This window comes from Dromaius novaehollandiae, chromosome 1 (assembly GCF_036370855.1).
Source record: "Dromaius novaehollandiae isolate bDroNov1 chromosome 1, bDroNov1.hap1, whole genome shotgun sequence".
Lineage (NCBI taxonomy): Eukaryota > Metazoa > Chordata > Aves > Casuariiformes > Dromaiidae > Dromaius > Dromaius novaehollandiae.
In genome coordinates this window covers 216,700,372-216,719,686 of record NC_088098.1, presented here as the reverse complement: position 1 = coordinate 216,719,686, position 19,315 = coordinate 216,700,372, and the positions used below count along the sequence as shown (strand labels likewise).

Genomic DNA, 19,315 nt, shown 5'->3' with positions numbered 1-19,315 from the left:
CGATAATCGCAGTACTGTGATCCCTTTAAGAACATGTTGCTCATTTCTGCGGATTACAAAAATTGCTAAAAATAATTTCATTTTACTCCTTAATTTTTAGTATGAGTGGTGTGGAGTACTCCTTCAGTATTTAGTATTCCTTTAGCAGAGAGCTTTCTGGGGGAAAGCGGGATTAGATACATGAAATACACTGTGCCCTTTTCATATTGTTTAAATACTTGGTATTTAACACTGAATGTTAAAAACACATTTTAATTTGATTTGGAAAACGCCTTGATTATTCTGCAAGCATCCTTTGTGCTGTGGGTCGGACAGTGGAACATTGGTAACTGCAAGTCGCTTCATCGTGCCAAAATGCAACGGTTTGCCTTGATGAAAATCTTAAATGCTCGATAATGGATTAATTTCATTAAAGTATCTTCTCTAATTCTTTTAATACTGCAACACTGCCATTGCTGAACTGATCCTGAGGGTGTCTTTTGAAAAGCCTGTTCAGTGAGTGCCTGGCTGTAGCTGGCAGGTAGCTTTAAAGCCGTGTTCAGGGTTTAAAACAGCATATGGAAGTGATAAATCCAAGCAGCGGCTGGGAAGAGCAGACTGCGTGAGAGAGTAGAAAAGTTTTTGTTCGCCAGATATATTTGAAGAAATAAATGTGAAAAGCACACCGGGCAAACAATTAACTGCAGTTAAAATGAAAATAAAGAGGCTGAGACAGAAAGATGCACTAATCAAGAACTAGGCACGTCGTTGTGCACAACAGTTTGCAAAAGGGAAGAGCGCAAAGGAGAAAATAGGAGCTTCTGAGGAATGCGTTTCATCCATATCTGAATTTCTGGCTTTTTTTTTTTTAGCACTTTTTGTATGCATTTTATCTGTCAAGGGAGTATTTGCAGCTGTTAAGAAACATGGGATTTACCTGTACACATTAATGTAAATTATATAAGAAATATATTTAAAGGCTAAGCAACAAAATAGTCCATTGCAGGGTGTATTTTGCCATTGGAGAAAAGCAGAAGAAAGCCAACTGCACAAGACGGCCGCTAGACACACCGCTTCCTACCCGGGTGTTCAAGAGCCATTGCGGTGATGACGTGCTCGGCGCATTGGAAAAGTGCTCAAAAAATTGAAAGATGCGTTTTTCAAGTGTGAAGGAAGCGAAACGTTATTGGCGTGAACGGTATAGCGTACTCTTCGGAACTTAAGATAACGTGACGGTGACGGCGTGCCACAAAGCCTTTTTCCGAGTGTTGGGTTTGAGCCAGATCTTTTTTTTCCAAGAATAAGGAAGTACAAAAGTGATCATGATTGCACCAGAACAACTTATTGAAAATGAGTAATGTCAGAAGGAGGATCCTCTTTAGACGTACTCCAGTACTGTGAAATAGAAAGCAAGATAGGTCCAAGAAGACTTTGCAGATAGTACTTTAAGTGGTTTGGGGAAAACGGGTGTATTTCTGGATTATAATGAATCTGTTTGACTCTTTCAGGCTTTTTTAAGCCTTGCGCAGCAGAATTTGAAGATCTGCCTCCCTGCTCTTATGCAAAGCTTGCAGCAGGGTATCCCCACTGCCTTCAGCAGCGTCATTCTTAATCGCCGAAATGGTAATTTAACGCCTTCGTCATCAGGTAACTCTCACGGCCTCGTGGGGCAAGCGGTTATGCGGAGGGTTTCCTTTGGTGCCTGTATTCGCCTCAAAACCCTCAGTATTAAATGGGACAAGTATCATGTGACGTGGTCGAGGCAAATCTAGAAAGAGAACTCAGCATTATCGCTAATTTTGCTTCCACTTGCTTGAAAGGGCCTTTGCGGATGGGGGAAAGGTGGTGGGCACGTGTTGGTGGCCATCGCATGCTTTTTCTGCGCGTGGCGCCGACCACAACGGAGATTTTGTCGTTAAGAACGATGACCCTGCCTAAATTGTAAAGGAACAAAACGATGGGCAGAACAATCATCAAGCGACTAATGAGAGCGAAAGACCTGCAAACAAGACCCAAGCTCTTGACACGGGGGAAATACAAAGCTTCGGGGTAAGGGAAAGCACAAAGTGTGCTTATGAGGGCTGAGCTGAAAGGCCGGCAAGCCGAAGTCGACGTACTCATCCTCCTCCATCCTCCTCCATCCTCCTCCATCCTCCTCCATCCTCCTCCATCCTCCTCCATCCTCCTCCATCCTCCTCCATCCTCCTCCATCCTCCTCATCGCTCCCTTGTTTGCCCGTGATGGAGGCTCCTTGTCTAGGTTGCGGCGAAAGGGGAGGAAACGAAGATGGTTTCTGCAAGCTTTCAGTTTGCTGATGAAATGGAGCCATTCTACCTTTGCCATCAGCTTCGCTTTTGGGCTGCTTTTTCCCCTTTCCGCTCCCGTTCCCAGACTGTTCGTTGCTCCTGAGCCGCGGGGATGTGTGTCAGCACCTCCCAGCAACATCTTGCGCTTCCTTGCTCGTAGCCTGTTATTGAAGGATATAGCTCTGAAGAGCAAGCAGTCACACGGGGTGCTGATTTATTAAAAAAAAAGAAGACAAGAAGCTGATTAGTTTTACAGCAGCAGTACTGCCAGAGTTGTACAAATTCCCCAAAATTGCCTTCTATGAAATTGCAAGAAGTAACAGCACAGAAGCCAGAAAGGTGGCAGAGGAGCCTTCTCCAGCGGTAGGAGCCTCCTGCTGCCACGAGCTTATTGAGCCAATATCTTCTTCATTTCAGTGAAAAACGAACATATTGGTGCCCAGGGTCCTTGGCTGCCCACCTGTACTCAGCGATGGTGTTTACTGCATTGCTTCTGGAGTAGTGCTGATGCTGCCGTGTTACGGAGGAAGCAACCAAAAGCAGCCTGAAATAGGAAATCGAAGGAAAAGTAGAGCGTTCTTGGCGTAGCGTTTGATTTTTATGAAGCATTGAAGGGACGTCAGTGTGCAGAGATTTCTACGCTCGCTCCTTTGGGACTGCTCCCGGCTCCGGCAGCCTCGTGTTTCGAATAGCAGCTGCCTCCACCGAATTAGATACAGACCTTCCTTGCTCTGTCCGGATTTATCTTCTATAGTGAAATTGTGTTTTCCTTCCAAAGCTTTATGGGACCCCACTAACTTCCAGATGTTCGCGGTCAGGACTGGGCTGGTGATAGCTCCCCAAGAGTGAATTGGACCTCACTGTAAATCAGGCCAGTGGCTACAGCATCCTTCAAGGTGCAGGATTATCCCGTGATCCAGCAAATTCCTTTGGCCTCAGCTTCGCACCGTTGTTCGCTGGATGTAAACCACCGGGCTCTGCTGCTACATCACTTCAAATCCTGCTTTTACAGCGCTAAGCCTGGAAGGTCCTTTCTCCTTGCAGACCAAGGAAATCCAGCACTAACTTCTTGATCCAGATAAGCGGAGAGGTTTGTGCTCTGCTTTTCTCTGCAGCGGGCTCCGGCTCGTCTGCTTGCACATATGGTTCATCAGCAAAAGAGGGGTTTTATAAAACAGAGAGCCTGCAAAGGGCAGGCTGGGCAGCAGGCTTGCAGTCAGTTTTAAAGCAGACTTCGCTCTTCAAAGCCATGATCAGGGCAGACACGGTGCAGTTGCTCCCGCAGCACTGCTCGAGCTGAGAAATGCAGGAACGGGAGCGCAGCCTCGCTTCGTGCCGGCAGATACACGGCTGCTGTTCAGGGATATTTATATGGCTTTGATCTGGGGTTTGTTGGTAATTTATATATAGAAGCTGTGCTTTGTTGACAAACGCCTGCTTTGCTTTCATGTCAGGATGTCTTGATGGAGAAGAGAGGTATTTCAGCAGTGTCAAAATACTGCGGTGGTGGAAGAATTTAAAAAGGGTAAGAGTTAAAACAAGCTTCTCTCCTGTATTAGGAGAAATTCATGTCTAGAATAAATCACTGCCGGGCATAGCAATCAGCATTTTTAAGAGAAAATCGCTGTGGAATGTAATTGTTAACCGAAAAGGATGGGTTTTCCTGACCTTCCTTCCTTTTTCCCCCCAATGTCCTTGTCAAATGCCGTTGTGTATCAGTGACCAGAATAGTGCTGAGCTCAGCAAAGCCAGCCGGTTCGAGTTGCTGCCTTTATTGCTTGCGCGTTTTAGAGGAATTTTTAAAATACTCCATCCTTCGTTGTTGTCGCTTTCTCAACATTGAGGGCATAAAATTTGAGAGTTTTCCTAAAACTAAGAGAAACCAAGAGAACAAAATAATCAGATCCACTGCCATGCTTGAGATAACGTCCATGCAAACGACTTGTGTTTTTTAACTTCTCCCGTGAAGACCACAAAGGATGCTAAAACTATTGTCTTAATAGTAATAATTGCTGTTAACAATTTAGCTATTACTGTATGTACCTCAGCTTTTCCTCTCTATATACGCTCTTGATCACAAACTTCTCAAGCATTTGCTTATAAAGTTTAGTGAAGTTGGAGTCTCATTTACAGAAATCGTTCAACTCAAAATTCCCATCCTTAAAACTGCACCATCGTTGGGACCACACTGCCTACGTGATGCATTATGGACACTTTTTTTTAAGGCAAACCCTCAAAAAATTGTTTTTCAGCATGCATGTTATGCAATTCCTACTGTTTTTTTTTTTAATGTTAAGTAAGAAGAGGTTTAAGATAGTGTTATGGGAAATATCAGAAGAAAAATACAGTCTCTGTTCTTAATGAATCACAGTTTATTAAAAATAAACATCAAGGACAGAGAAAATATAGTTTCTAATGTGAATGGAAATAGGGTGGTGTAAGAATTTAGAAATAGTTTTTAACAGGCTGCCTAAAATAGAAACAAGCAGGCATCTATGATATGAATCTCCCTTTTTAGTCTGGGCTTTTGCTTTGATTCCTAAACAGGAAAAGAAGTCGCATTATCGTGATGTAACCTCACTGAGTTCACAGATAACGTGAAGATGTATCACTTGCCAAACACAATGATTTTTTCGTTGAGTTCGTTTTAAACTTTCCCTTATCTGCTGGTTTTCAGCGTGTCATCAGGGAGGGACGGGGCAGGTCTAATTTTGTTATGTTACCTCCACCCAAGTAAGGAAATTCTTCGCCTTCGGCATCAGCCGTGTTGTTTCCTGCGGCGTGGTGGCAGCTCGCTGAATGTTCGCCGGTGGTTTTAATCCTCCGCACGGGCAAAATTAACACAGGTAAACCGCTGAGTTGTGTTGAGGTTGTTAAAAGCAGTAATGAAAGGAAGAAGCTTATAAATGAAGACTTCGATACGATCCACGATTGCTGCCTTATCGAAAGAATCCACATTGGAGAGTCTACATCTAGATCTACATTAAATGAGAGTTTTAATTTGAATATACAAGCTGAAACTGTGAAAATATCATCCCAAGCAATTTCACTCCAAGACAAACTCATGGGTGGAAGAGCAGGAATGTTTCAGACATAGGTGACGTGAAGTGGGGTTGGGCGCCTTTGCACCGCTCTGCGTTGTGCATGGGTCCAATCGCTTATATTTGTGCCTTGGGATTTTAGAAGGAACAAGTCTCCTACAATAAAAAAGCCACAGTGTTTTAGCTTGTTCTCCGTCCTCTCCTAGGAATACGTGGGGTCCGATCATGTTTTTTGGGTGCGTGTTTTAGCATTTAAATGGTAATTTTCTCAAGGACTGTGATAGAGACCTGTGGATGTTATAGTGAAGAAGACCTCAAAGCAAGTTACATGGTTGAACGTGGTATGTTCAACACTTTCTCCTTTCTGCAGAATACATTATATATCCTCTTGGGTTAAGACCAGCATCCATAAGCAACCAAATGTGCTCAAATTTTTTGAAGTACAATTTTATTTAAATCTTTATCTTTGAGGAGCACTGTGTTGAATGTCGAATTATTAAAACCAGTGCATCTGAGGAGCTCCTAAAATGTTTTGTGTAGTCGCTTGAATTAAAAAAAGTATATACGTCCTCAAAATCATGAACTAAATTGGGACTGGGAAATTTTGTTGCTTGTACAAACATATGTTATCCTATATTTGAAACTATGTTGAAATCAGAAAAATGTGCTTCCTTCCCCCCAGCCTGAATCAACTGTATAGTATTTTTTTAATAAAAATTCAATTTTGCTTGACTGTTTCTCCATTTCTCTTACTGATAATTTCAGTTTCTCTCAGTCCTAATTTGTCCCACTACCTGCTAAAGCTCTGATTCACGTGGAGGAGGAGTTTTGTACCCATAATATACTAATTCTGCTGAAAAGAAATTATTCTATGAAAACATTTTTTTCCATTCTTGGAAATTGTAATTCGGTGTTATTTAACTTCATATGAAGTTCTTAAGATGACAGATTTTTTTCCTTTAATCTTGATTTCCTTTTTGCATTGGCAGAGTTGCTTTGACAGGCAGGTTTTTTCAGTCTCATTTGAATACAGTGAGTGAGTCTGTTCTGCTGAGAGCCAGGAAGAGAACAAATGCCATTGTAGTGGAATAATCTCTATTAGGGACTTGAGTGTTTTGTGGTTTTCTTTTTTTTCTTTATTTTTCTTTTCCGTTTCCTCTTCAAGTTGGGTGATTAGAAGTTTCGAAAAGGCTTTTCAAGCCGAAAGCATGGCGTTCGGTGCTTTGGGTCAGAGTGCTCGTAAATGGAAACAACATTCAGGTTATATATAAAATAATCACATACACATGTTAATTTATGTTGTGTGGTTCATCAGGCCAAATCTGTCTAATATCGAAATATCCGGCATGATACAATAGTTACTGTTTTGTAGAATGAGTAGACACATTATCATGGAAAGCAACTTGTAGCCTTGCAGCAGGCTGGTCCCATAACGGGTGGAATTGTCACTTTTTCGTGCAACTACGTTTATCCATCCTGAGGTTTTTAATACTGCTTAGAGCTCTACCCTTAGCCGTGGCTTTATTTGGCTGAGAAACGGGGCTGCGCCGTGTTGCGCTGGCTTTAATCACTCCCAGCCTGACAGCTCTCACCGGTATTTAAGAATTTCATTGTATCGAAGCTGCTCTTAATTAATGAGAGGAGAAAGGCTGTGACGTGGTTTTCAGACGTGAGCAGGTTTGCTCCCTAACGTTCACCCCGGTGTTTTCTTCGACGTTGCTGTTCACACGGACCCTCCATGTCAAGTTGGGGGATATTCCAGCATCTCAGCACAAAAGTGCAGAAGTGGGGTCGCTGCAAGAAGAGTGGTGAAACAGGGTCAAAAATAGCATTCGTATATCCTTCTTATACTTCCAGAACTACAGGCTACAGCGGTAGGTTAAAACTTGAAATGCATGAGAAAATTAACCTCTTTTATTCCTTGCAACGGCATGGATCCATCCTGCTGTGTCCGGCATGAAAAGAGCACAGGGGCTCGCCGTGAAGGCAGGGGAGCGGGGTCTGAAATAGCCGCTTTGATTTTTTGTGCACCTCCGTTTATAGCATATTGGAACAAAAATCAGAGCCGCTTTGCAAAGGGAGCGTTTATAACCGCTCGGTCATATTTAAACTATTTGCTTGCCCTATGAAGTCACTGTGCATCGCAAGATTAACGTTCCCTAAAGCTCTACTTGTGTCGAGAGAGACAAAAATGGAAGCTGCAAGCCCGTATCGTTCTGTGGCTTTTATAAGATTATTAATAAGAAATTGCCGTCGATGCCATCGGCTTCGAGGACGGTAGAGCGATGGGGCCGTATCGCGGGAAATGCCCGCGTTTGCTGCCGGGTTTGCAGGCAAAGCTGATTCCAGTCACACAATATTATTACTTTCCTCGAAGCTGGGCTTCATTTGGGATAGTCTTCATCTGGCGTTTCCTGCAGCTGTGGGCTGATGTTGGGTTAAGGTTGTCCGCCAAAGGAAAATCCCTCCTGGTTTTCAACTCAAATCGTGGATGATTTTTGTCTGGTTTGCATGCGTTTGCTAGCCTCGCCTTCAGCATCGAGTTTGACTTTTGTCCAAGCACAAGCTATTTCTTACGGCTTGCACAATTTCACCTTCCCCCCCCCCCCAGAGTGTTCAAAATGATTTAAAACCCCCAATATAAATGCATTCTTTAATTAGTTGAAAACTGGTATGTACTATGTAAATGAATATCCATTAAATTAAGCAACAGTCACTTGCAAATTTGTACCTGTTTAACAGAGGGCTTACGTTAAACCTGTGCGTACCCTGGGCCGTGCAATACAATTTTTATGGCTCAGGTTACAACTTGAACTTTGATGTTGTCAGCTGTTAATTATTACATTTATGTTTGCCGTTTGCTATGCATTCGGTATTTCGGTGCGAGAAAGGGATGTGTTGCCCGTATGTAAAATGGTCGGTATTGATTAGCATTTGTTAATAAGCAAATAGGTCTGTGCTTGTAGCATAGAGATATTAAGCGCCTGGGTAATGTCATTTAGAGTGCTGTACAGTGATTTAAAGAGTGCTCTGGCTGGTAGAAGCCACGTATCCTTTCAATTACCGGGTCACTTTCTCTACATAAATAACATATCCCTAAGCAAATTCACTTACCCCAACCCGGCCTTGGTGTTCTGCTATGGTTATATTGCACAACTGGATGGAAATCGTTTAATAATTTGATATTGGTACAGGGCTCTGTGGTGCCATCTAATGGGAATAAAGCACTGTCATCCCTTCCCGTCAAAAATGAAATATATCTACCTGTCACTCTCCAGTCTGTCCTAAAATTGTGGGTGAATATGCTTTGAAAACACTGAATATGGGCATCTTAAAAATCTGAACGTGAGTGTGAGTGAAGCACGTTTTGAAGTACTTACTGCTTTTCTTTAATTCTTTCCCTCTTTGTATAGGCTCTTGATGGAAATGTATATGATCACCTGAAGGATTATTTAATGGCATTCAGCAGGACTGAGCTAGAGACGTGTCAAGCTGTACAAAACACGTTCCAGTTTTTACTGGAGACTTCCAGCAGGGTAAGTAAAACGATCCTTTGCAGCTGAACCCTTACGGCGTATGTGAGTTCTCAGTCTTCAGGTTTGCTTCCAAAATCATGCCAGATCTGAAGGGTCGTTATTTTTGGTTATCCCTGAGTGGCATGAAGTTAAAAGCAACTAGACAGTTTTCTTGGGGAGAATTTTTCCTGTTGCCACCCAGGTTGCGTTCTCATGAGTGCGTTTACGTAGTACGAGGTCTTCAGAGAACAGCAAACAAGGGATGTCCAATTATATCACTACATGTTTAGAAAGCGAAATTGCAGTTGAAGGCTCTGTGCTGTGTATTCTGGAATAGCATTAGTCATCCCGCGCGGTAAAGCTGTACGAAACTGTTTGGATCATTTCTTAATAATTGACTGTCAACGTAAAAACAAAATATTACAGCTCTTTCTCCTTCGAACTGAGAACGGCAAATACAGAAGGCAGATTAGAATCTCGTTACAGACATGGTTTGTTTGCCTTGTCGAGCAGCCAAACTCAGAAATACGTGAGCCCTTCCAGGATAATTCTGATACTTGAATAATTCATCCGCCAGGCTAAAAAATAAAAAAACGCTGAGAAGCCTCAAACTGAGCAGACTTGAATTGTTTTGGTCCAGTCGTATTATTCCTTTATGTGTACACCATGACCACCCACACAGGAGCAGAGCAGACTTCACCCAGCTTGTGCTGTAAAGACTTATATGGAAACAACATTTTTAACGCATTCCTTATTCACCTGCAAGCATGTTAACTTGCATCGTCCTAAGCTAAAATGGGCGGATTGAAAATTGGTTCATTCTAGTTAGTTGTGGAATTTACCTGGTATTTACTGCAAAAATAAAGAAAATACCATTTTATCTTCTGCTGGAAAAGGACTTTCAATAGCTGACCTTTGTGTATCATTCAGGTTGCCTGAAAACGTATCTTCCCTGCAAATGCTGTTTTCAAATCTTTGTACTAAACATGCTTATATGTAATGTCTGCGTATTTATAATTCATTGCTCGGCATTGTATTAAAAGCTTTATAATCAGAATATTTGGAATATTTCATCTAGGCAACACTGTCATTTTCAGATGGCTCATTTGCATGGAAATACCTTCGCCGGTATTTGCGTGCGCGGAGCTCGCGGTAGCTTGTGCCAGCAAGCCTCTGTGCAGCCGGGAGCCTGCAGATCCCACGTAGTTTATACAGTAACAACTTCGCGCTGGATGTTTGAGGAGAACAGTTCTGCTTCTGCTTTGCTTAGTACAATTCCTGGGGATTGAGCAAAAATATAAATCCAGCTGTCAGGTCTCAACAGGCTTTTTACAACTGCTGCATAGCTCATCAGCACCAGTTTTCTCCTCTCCTTTCGGCTCAAGGATGCAGAAGAGAAAAGTTTGTGTTGCATTGCCTCTTACCATCTGCGTAATGAAAACCTGACAGTACTAAATGCATTAATTGGTGGCTGAAATTCTAGATGTATAAAAGCGGAGTATCTTGACATGACCAAAATGAACCCCTTATCCCACAATCAGGTTTCCCTCATCCTTTCTCCTGAGCTTCCAGCATCTCCTCTAGGTCCGTGTTGCAGCAATCAGTCAGCTCAGAGAGGAGGAGGTGAAGCTGTTTTAAAAATAGCCAGAGTAAGAAACCTGTAACACACCGATAGCAATTCGGAATAAAAAGCAGCCTGCCATCAAAGCCAAGATTTCCAATATTTATTGTGTGATTATTTCTTTTCCCATACTTCCCCTGTTCTTTGTTAGATACTGGATCACAGGCTTGCCAAGCTATGTGTAAAAAAGGCACTTGGTACTGCTTCGGGTAGAAATATTTTGGCTTTTCCTTTTCACCTTAAATGTCAAATTTGCACTTCTGGTTATAGGATGGCATTAAATGCTGTTTGTTTAGATGAGTTGCTGCCTAGAAGTGCCCATTTATCGCTCTTGAGTATGGAGAGCACCAAAAGCAGCCGGTTCAGGTGGGCTTGTCTGCGTTGCAGTCACCTGGTTAGATGGACGTCCTTCGTAGGCGCTTCGGCAGCCTCCTATTGCAACTTGAGGGGAATAGTGGTTTATGAAAACATTTTGCACAGAAAACTTGCTTTCGAGGTGAAAGTCTTGCAATTTCGTGATAAACTGCAGTTTTGGAGGTTGTGTTATTGCTGAGCTGGAGTGACCCGTGTCATCCCTCCATCACGTCCGGGAGGTATTGCCATCTGACACCAAGTATCTAAAAATGCAATTCAAGTTCCTTTTCAACTGCGCAGTCTTACCCCGGGCTCTCACTTCTCGGACTTATCTTTTAAATACAGAAAATCTAATTTTCTTCAGAGCATTTTGTGAGATTCCACTAGCTGCTTTGGAGGACTGAATTGGTGATGTTCCTCTTAAGGAGCTTTGCCAATCTAGAGTGAACTGTTTTGTTGATACATATCTCTGACCGTGCATTATTTCTGCATGTGTTTTTTCTTTTAATCGGAGCTGGCTTTAAAACAGTTATCTATGTTTGAAATGGCAGAGTTGTGCATTGTGTTTATGGCTAAAGGACTATGTGAAAACAGGCCGGTTATCTCAAACTTTTGCTTAGTATTTCATTCAGCTGTAGTCTTTTTCTTAGGTGTGTAATTACTATATGACACCAAATCCTACGCCAAATTGTATATACGTGTATATACAGACAATACAGTCACTGTAGAATAGGTGACTGGGTAAAGTTTTGCCCTCTCTGAGGCCTTTTAAAAGAAGAAAATGAAAAATTGGCTTTATATCTCCATCCTTGACAGCCTGAACACATCAGAAAGACCCTGTTAGACCTTGGGTACCGGAGGCTCACGGGCTCGCTGCTTTGCACAGCACCTCTGTGTCCACAGATCTGGTGCAAAGCACCCATGGTCCTGTCCAGGAGACCTTTTATTCAAAAGCAAGCCCTGTAAATAACAAATACCTTTGGTTCGGGTATGCTGCAATATCTGCAGTGGTTTAACATCAACGATCTCAATCCCAGGGGATGATGATGATTATTATTATTATTATTTTGCAATTCAGTATTTCAGTAACACAACTGTCAATGTTTTAACGTATTGGAGAGCAAGTTGTGTTTTCAGAATTGCACTGAAGGCCGCTATTCTTGGCCATACACAATGCTGCTGCTATTTCTGGATAACCATCATCATTGTTACAGACTTCTGTTCATTTAAACCCGCACTTTGGTAATTCATTTTTATGGCTTCATGTTGCTATTTAGGCATTTCCATCAATTGAAGCAATGGAAATGTCATAGGGCTCGTCAACTAGTGAGCCTATTTTTAATTTAATTATTTATATTTAATTTAATAATTTAATAAAACTACAATTACTGAGTTTTTCTTTGTAAATATATGTGATTTGTGATATAACTGCCTTGTTTAGCGATACATGCCGTGCTATCTGAAATATCTCACTAAACAAAGTTGGTAGCTGAAGTAGTTTTGATATGGCGAAGTATGAGAGATTTCTCTGAAAGCTGTGTAATATAGAGAGATGCATTTTTTAATTGATTTTTACATGCTTTATTCCAAAGAGTATTTTCAGCTGCTGCAACTAATAACTTGCATAAAAACAGGACACTAAATTTCTTGTATGGAGTTATTTCTTATCCACGAGAGGAGGGAAAAATATTTATGGTAGCGACACTATGTACCGGATACCTATATACTTGGTGGTTTTGCCTATGTTTTGCCTTTGTGGTGTTTTTTTTGTTGGTTAATGGTAGGTATGTTTTGGGTCTCCTTCTCCCGGTGTGGGTCCCACCAGCCGCTCGTGAGTCATTGTGGGTGGTATTGCTCAGGGCCTGATCCTGTATTTCCTTCTGGGACAAAAGTGAGGAAATTCAGTTTTGTTGCATTCACGGGTCTGCTACGGATCCGGTCTCTGCTTGAAACCGTGCTAATTTTAGCATCGCAGCGTTCGTGTACCGCTTTGGGGTTTGCAGAAGGACCGATCTCAGTGGCGTTTGCTCTTTTCGCAGGTGGTGCGGGATTACAACCTGCAGCTGTTTCTCCAGGAGAACTCGGTGTTTCGCAAGCCGCAGCCCTTCCAGTTCCAGCCGTGTGACAGCGACACTGTAAGAACGTTTATCCATCCCGTGGTTTATTTGTTCTTGCTGTATTTCCAAGAACTTTGCTAGAGATGGGGGCAAAAATAGCGTTCGCTGGTACCCTGGTACGTATTAGCCTTAGGCCGTGTTTTTGGAGAAGAAAGGGAAAGTGGCTGGATTCCTCCAGATGGGCTTACGCTAGGTGGGTGATGATAACGAAGCATCCAACGGGCACAACGCCAGCATCGTCATCCACGAAAAGCTGGATCTCTTCTGCCACCAGATTGTGTGACTAACAGTCCGGCGTTTCTCTGCTTTCAGCGTATCTCGTGCTAAAATTTCTTAGCTTCTTCTGTGCTGTTGAGGTTCTCAAAACGTCCGCTAATGTTGGCACAAATAGAGTGATGATATGCCAAATAAAATGTCTGTTCTCCTCTAGTTTACTCAAGGAGTATCTATAGATACATAGAAAAAAAATTCTCATTTAGGAAGAATACGGTTAAAATACTGCATTCCAAAATAATCTCTGAAAACACTATTCTGGGACATGCATCGCTTCCATAGCAATCATTAATAGATTAAGTAAATCAGAGGGGGCAAATACGTTTCCTAACAGCGCTTTAAAAGTAGTGATTGATGTCCCACCAACGCTACTAACATTATTTAAAAGAAATATCAATTTAAAACAAGTCTAGATTTAAAAAAATTAACCTCGTGCAGCTTTTTATTACTCAAATTCATATTTAATAAACTGACACGGATAGAAATGTCTCGGCCTCCAGCTGGAGTGATTAATTTTAGGCGTTCTTTTAATGGATATGTCATAGATTATACGAGTGATTTTGCCTAACAGCTATAACAGTTTCCCTCGTCTTTCCTGCTTAACAAAATGTGCTTCTCTATATAGAGCAAATTATTTACGTGCATTTTTAGGCTGCTCATCGTGCAGCGAGCAGAACCTTTCTAACTGTGTTTGCATTGCGTTTCTAACCTCTGCCGTGTGTTTTCGTCTCTGTGCAACCTTCGCATCTAGAGTTTCAATGCAGTTCAGCTGGTGGACATTGAGCCCTCACCCGTCAGTGCTATGAGAATGACCATAGCGGAGGTATATGGCAGTATTTACGATCAGCCTTTGACATCTGTGGCGTTACTGGTGTGCATGTGACCAGGGCTGCTAAATTTACTTATGCAGAGGTGGCAACAGAATGCATAATACATTAATGTAAAAAAAAAAACACCCTTTCTCCGTAATGAGACTTAATTTAGCCTAAAACAAGAAAAAGGCAATTTATCTGTGCTATTTGCGGGGATCAGCTTCGCACTCATCCTTCGCACTGGCACAGCATTTGTAATTGATATTCTAATCTTTCGGGGCGTGAATTAAAATTTCACAGCTCGACATAGTGCTGTGTGTAGTTGGTTACTTCTCTAACGAGAGTGGGGAAGCTTGTACAACAACTGGGGGCTGTTAGCAAGCGCCGAGGAGGCACAGTCCCGCCACTAATTTAATTTTGTTCTCTTTCCGGAGGGCAATCCCCACGTAAAACCGAATTGTAATTCGCTGTTCTTGCGGGGTTTAACATGAAAAATGAGATGATTCTTTGGCAGGGCGCTTGGGTGGTCTGACAGCGTGCATGTGTCCCGCTCGACTTCACAAGCTTTTTGGAAGGCAGTAGGTGCTTCACGTCTAAGGATGTCTCAGCACCTCAGATGCAGTGAGCTCTTCACCGGCCAGCCCACGTGAGCCCTGTTTCTCTATTGCATTGCCTTTTTGAGCTTCTAGCAGTTTACACTGGATCCAGTTTTCACAAAAATAAGAGTTGTACAAGCTTCTTCGTGATCCACCTAACGATTCTCATCTAACAGGATCCTACTTAGGAAATTGCGGGTTACACTTTTCCTCAAGAAATATAATAGAGTGAGGGGTTTTGTTCAGGATTTGGCTTTTGAATTTGTCAGAAATTCTGTATTTTCTAATTAATCGAACAACTTCAGTTGCAGAACAATTATCAAGCATTCTTTTGCCACATACTCGCTTTGCAGATGATCTGTATAAATTATCAGGTGGCTTTTTTTCATTTTTGTGGGATATGCATGATCGTTTTCATACTAAACACTGACATTGAAGAAATACAAGCGGAGTGATTCATCCGTCTAATCAAACATTTAATATTAAAGCTTTCGAAGAGCAGAGTATGGCCTGCCTTCGGACAGAATACCTGATAGTGTGTCTGGGGACAAAGCCTGGAGCATTGAAGTGTTGCTATAATGAAAAAGTAGCGATTGTGGATATTATAGGCACGGTGAATGCTAGAAACAAACATCTTAGAATTTTTTGAATTATGTTTTTTATGAGTGGAAAGCTCTCGAGCTGTTGAGAGCTTTGAGGGACGTGGAGGGGATTGCTGTGCAATCCCCGAGTCCTAAAACACAGTCCCGTACCCAACAGACAGCTCAGCTCAGCTGCAAAATACTCTGAACACTCGCACATGCACTCAGAGCCTCCAAAAGACGGTATCCATAAGAAAAGCAGATACGAAATAGGATATTCAAGAGTTTCATGATTCTCCACCATCACACTGATCCTGACTGAAACGCAGAATCTGGAAAGTGCCCATAAAGAGAAATCCATCACGAAACATTTTACATCAATTAGCTATTTTTTCCATTATCTAAAAAACTGCTTTGGCATTAACATTGGTTAACGTTACTAAAAATATTTAAGTTGTTTCAACGTCTAAGTTGATTTTGATTAGCATAAATTCACAATAATAACAACCCTTCCAAGAAACAGCATGTTTAAAAAAAAGCGTAGCTAAGAAATAATTTATAAGTTCCCAAGCAGCTTTAATCCTTTCAATAAATGAATTCAGAAAATGGATTGGGCCTTTGCGAAGAGCAGGATTAAAAAAATATATATCTTTGGGCATCCTTCTAGCCTTACAAGAAGAAAGATCCTGCATGTACTGAGCATACGCAGAGACCCTTATATTTGACGTAGTGACAGTTTAATCCTGAAACATCCTCTCACGGGGAAAGCAATATTTATTAAGTCTGCGGAAAACCACTGCGTTGAAAACACGCTATCCCCGTGCTTTGTAGATAAGCGTGTCCGTAAGAGCATGGCAAAACCCAAAGGAAATTACCCAGCTTTTCTGTATTTCCTGCTGGGAAAAGATCCTTGAACTGCATGTTATCCTGCGAAAAAATGAGATACATGGCAAAAATCGCGTCCGTAGCGCTGGAGGGTACCAGCACCGAAAAGCTGACGCTGAGCTTCGGAGTTAGAGCTCTTTCCTGTTTTTCATCCGCGTGTTGCTGTGACGGTAACCCCCTGCGCATTGCCTGTGCCGTCTTTTTCTTGCAGCACGTAAGTAAAAAAATGCAGCCAAATTCGATTTGCGTGAGAGCTTATCAACATAAAAATATATTTCTCGCTCTGCGATTTGCAGAGTAGCACCGCGGTCAGACCGATGGAGAGCTTTGCAGCATCGCTCCTCGTTACGTGGATGAAATAGGAACGGTAGAGCTTGATTCGAGGAACAAGGATGCAGAAGAGTTTCTTGAATTTCCGAGTACCTCACCTTTCTATGCTCAGTAATTCCCACTTACGGCAAGGCCTCCTTTCTCTTTGCAAGTAGGTAGAAATTACAGTATCAATGGAAATGAGGGGCCCAGCGTAGCATCCTTCATCATTCTTCAGCTTTAGTGGGTTTCTCTGCATGCATATAGATGCAACGTATGGGTCAGAGGTCCCTTTGTTTCTCTTTCTGTATTTACACATCTAGACACAATCTGCATTTATATTTAATATTAAAAATACCTAAATATTTTAAAATATCCCTAAAACTTATTTAATATTACACATATTTAAATATTAAAATACTTTAGTTTCATAACTGTTTATTTTATAGTTTATAATTATTTAGCATAAATATTTGATGCTTGCTATAAATATTTAAATAAATAAAAGCTCATAAAATGTAAACCGTTAGCGAAAAATAATCGTCTTATAAATAAGCCCAAATTAAGAAGAGCAGAAAACGCCTCCTGCATTTAAAGTCGTCTGTGCTTTAAAACAAAAAGTTAGGTGGTTGTTTTTAACTGGAACTTTTTTGAAGCTAAATACAAACCACGAGGTATGATTGAACGTTACCAACTCAAGTGTTAGGAGTTGTTGCCTAGGAAAAATGCAGCCGTTCGTTAAGTGCTCGGTAAATGCAGAATAAATGCAAGAGCCCTCCTGGAGCGGGAGCGCAGCAGAGCTGCGAATGCTCTGCGTGGCTTGCCAGCCCTGCAGCTCGCCTTAGGTAACCAAAGGTAATTTTATTTAGTGAACCCTTCCCTCAAGTCATGTTTCAGATCTAAGGCTGGAGATAAAATAATCGTATCTGAGGTTTATACTCAAAGGTCAGGTTGGAGCAGATGCGGAAAGTCCCCGCCCTGGAGTTACTTGCTCTCTTATCTGTGGTTGAATTTTAACATCCTCTCCGATTTACTTTAAGTATCGTAAACTGCAGTAAGCTCCTTGCCTAACCATATTTTAATGTACAGAACCTGCCATTAACATTGCTTTTTACCGTCAGTAATTACTGCCTGAGCAAAGTCCTGCATAACTTGCAGAAGTGAGAACAGAGAGCAAAGTCCTACGGGAAAGAAGCAGCCGCTTAAAAACCAGCCCTCTCTTTATATACAGTGCGGGAAAACATGGATGAAGTCAAATTCACCCTGTCAAGGTTGATTCAAAAGGTCCTCTTTTTTCCTTCGGTTGCTCAACGATAGCCGTTTTTCTGTATTTCTTGTTGCAACGCAACGCGTCGCGGATTTTGGAAGAGCTGGATGTGAGCGCGGCTTCACGTCATAACGCAACGTTGCAACGAAACGAAAGGACGTGCTGCGCTTTAATCTCAAAAATTAATTTCAATAAGAAGATTAAAAGCTTTTAAAATTAAAAGAAAAAGCTTAAAAAGCAAAACTAAGATTTGCAATTCTTACTCTCTAATCTGAACTATAACAAAAACTACTAATACCCCCCCCCCAAAAAAAAAGAAAACAAGTGAGCCACTATGAATAACAAAGACTGGCTTTATCAATCACTGAAATCGAACAAAACTTAGTAATTTAAGATTCCAGTCTTTCCCAAAACAAGCAGAATTGGGAGGAAAGAGAGCTGTCCTGCGATGCCTGGCATCGGCCGCGGTGGCAGCCGGCGCGTGCTCGCTGTGCTCCGGAGGAGACTGCTCTCTCGTTTGCAGAGTAGTTGCGATCCCCCCAAACTAGTTAGGCAACCACAACTGAAAAGAAAGAAATAACCCTCTAAAAACCAAATGGGTGACTTTATTTCGTACATACGGCTTTGCAAGTGCTGCTTTCTTTGGTACTTCTAATAGGGAGAGTTTCGGTTGCGCCTGATGTCGGAGAGCAGATTCAATACTTGTCAGGGCCAAAATATTTTGCCGCAGATCATTTCTTTAGTAGAAAACATCGAATCATGTCATGGCTGCAAGAGCAATGGAAGTTTTTCAGCCCAGATGATGTCAGAAAGTCCCAGGACCCTCTTTCTCTCTTTAGATATCCCAGAATAATCTTTCTTATGATGAATTTAAATGCAATTACTTTCTTTTTCCTCCTGCCTGATTAGATTAAAAGGCAGAATGCGGTTATTTAAACAGCAGCAGCAGTATTTGTTTGGTTTGTGTTTTTACCTTTATCACAGCTTATGTACAGAGGTTTATGTAGCCTGCTAATAGTGGACGTAGGTCCTTTTTAATTCTTCCCAGTGTAAGAAAAACCATATGTGAATATTTTGGTTTTTTTAAAGGTGGGGCCTGAAATGCAAGGCAGGCATAGCTCGCTCCTGGCTAAACTAAAATTAAATGAGTGCTGCTATAATAGAAAAAAATGAGCACCAAATTTGGCTGCTGGTTTTCTGAGAACTGGTGGTTTTAGCTATCAGTTGTGTAAAAAAAAGTCATGCATATCCCATCCTCCTTCCCAAAAGTGTTGATCATAAGGTTGAGCTTGCAATTCAACATTGGCATGGTAACCTCTTATTTTGAATTTTTTAAAAGAACTGGCTGTGTTTTTTAGGTGTGTTTTGTGTTAGTGGTTTGCATGCAATAAACGTTTACTACTTTTTTCCTTTGTTGAAGTGAACTTTTTTTTGTCTTCAGCTAGAAAAACACTGTGCTTTTAGGCTCAAGAGCCAACTTTTTTTTTTTTTTTTAAGGTTTTAAACTTTTCAACCTGTGCATGTACAGTCTACATAAAGATCTCATTGCATAAAAAAGTGAAGGCAAGCTGCACATTTGTCCCTGTCGCAAGGCGACTTCTGCCCTTGTAGTAACGTTTCAGGCGAAGTTGGAGATGCGACGTGTGTCTGCAGACTAAA

The 19,315-nt window shown here is 41.6% G+C and overlaps 1 protein-coding gene across 3 annotated transcripts in view; it reads left to right on the top strand.

Moving 5' to 3' along the window:
- Positions 1-19,315, top strand: part of FCHSD2 (FCH and double SH3 domains 2) — a 148,457-nt gene that overhangs the window by 99,037 nt on the left and 30,105 nt on the right. For 2 of the 3 annotated variants that reach the window (XM_064505230.1, XM_026097901.2), the window contains exons 9-11: positions 8,740-8,862; positions 12,856-12,951; positions 13,958-14,029. In XM_064505230.1, the coding sequence (XP_064361300.1) occupies positions 8,740-8,862; positions 12,856-12,951; positions 13,958-14,029 (291 nt within the window). The remainder of the gene's footprint in view (positions 1-8,739; positions 8,863-12,855; positions 12,952-13,957; positions 14,030-19,315) is intronic. The other variant, XM_064505231.1, reaches the window with a different exon arrangement.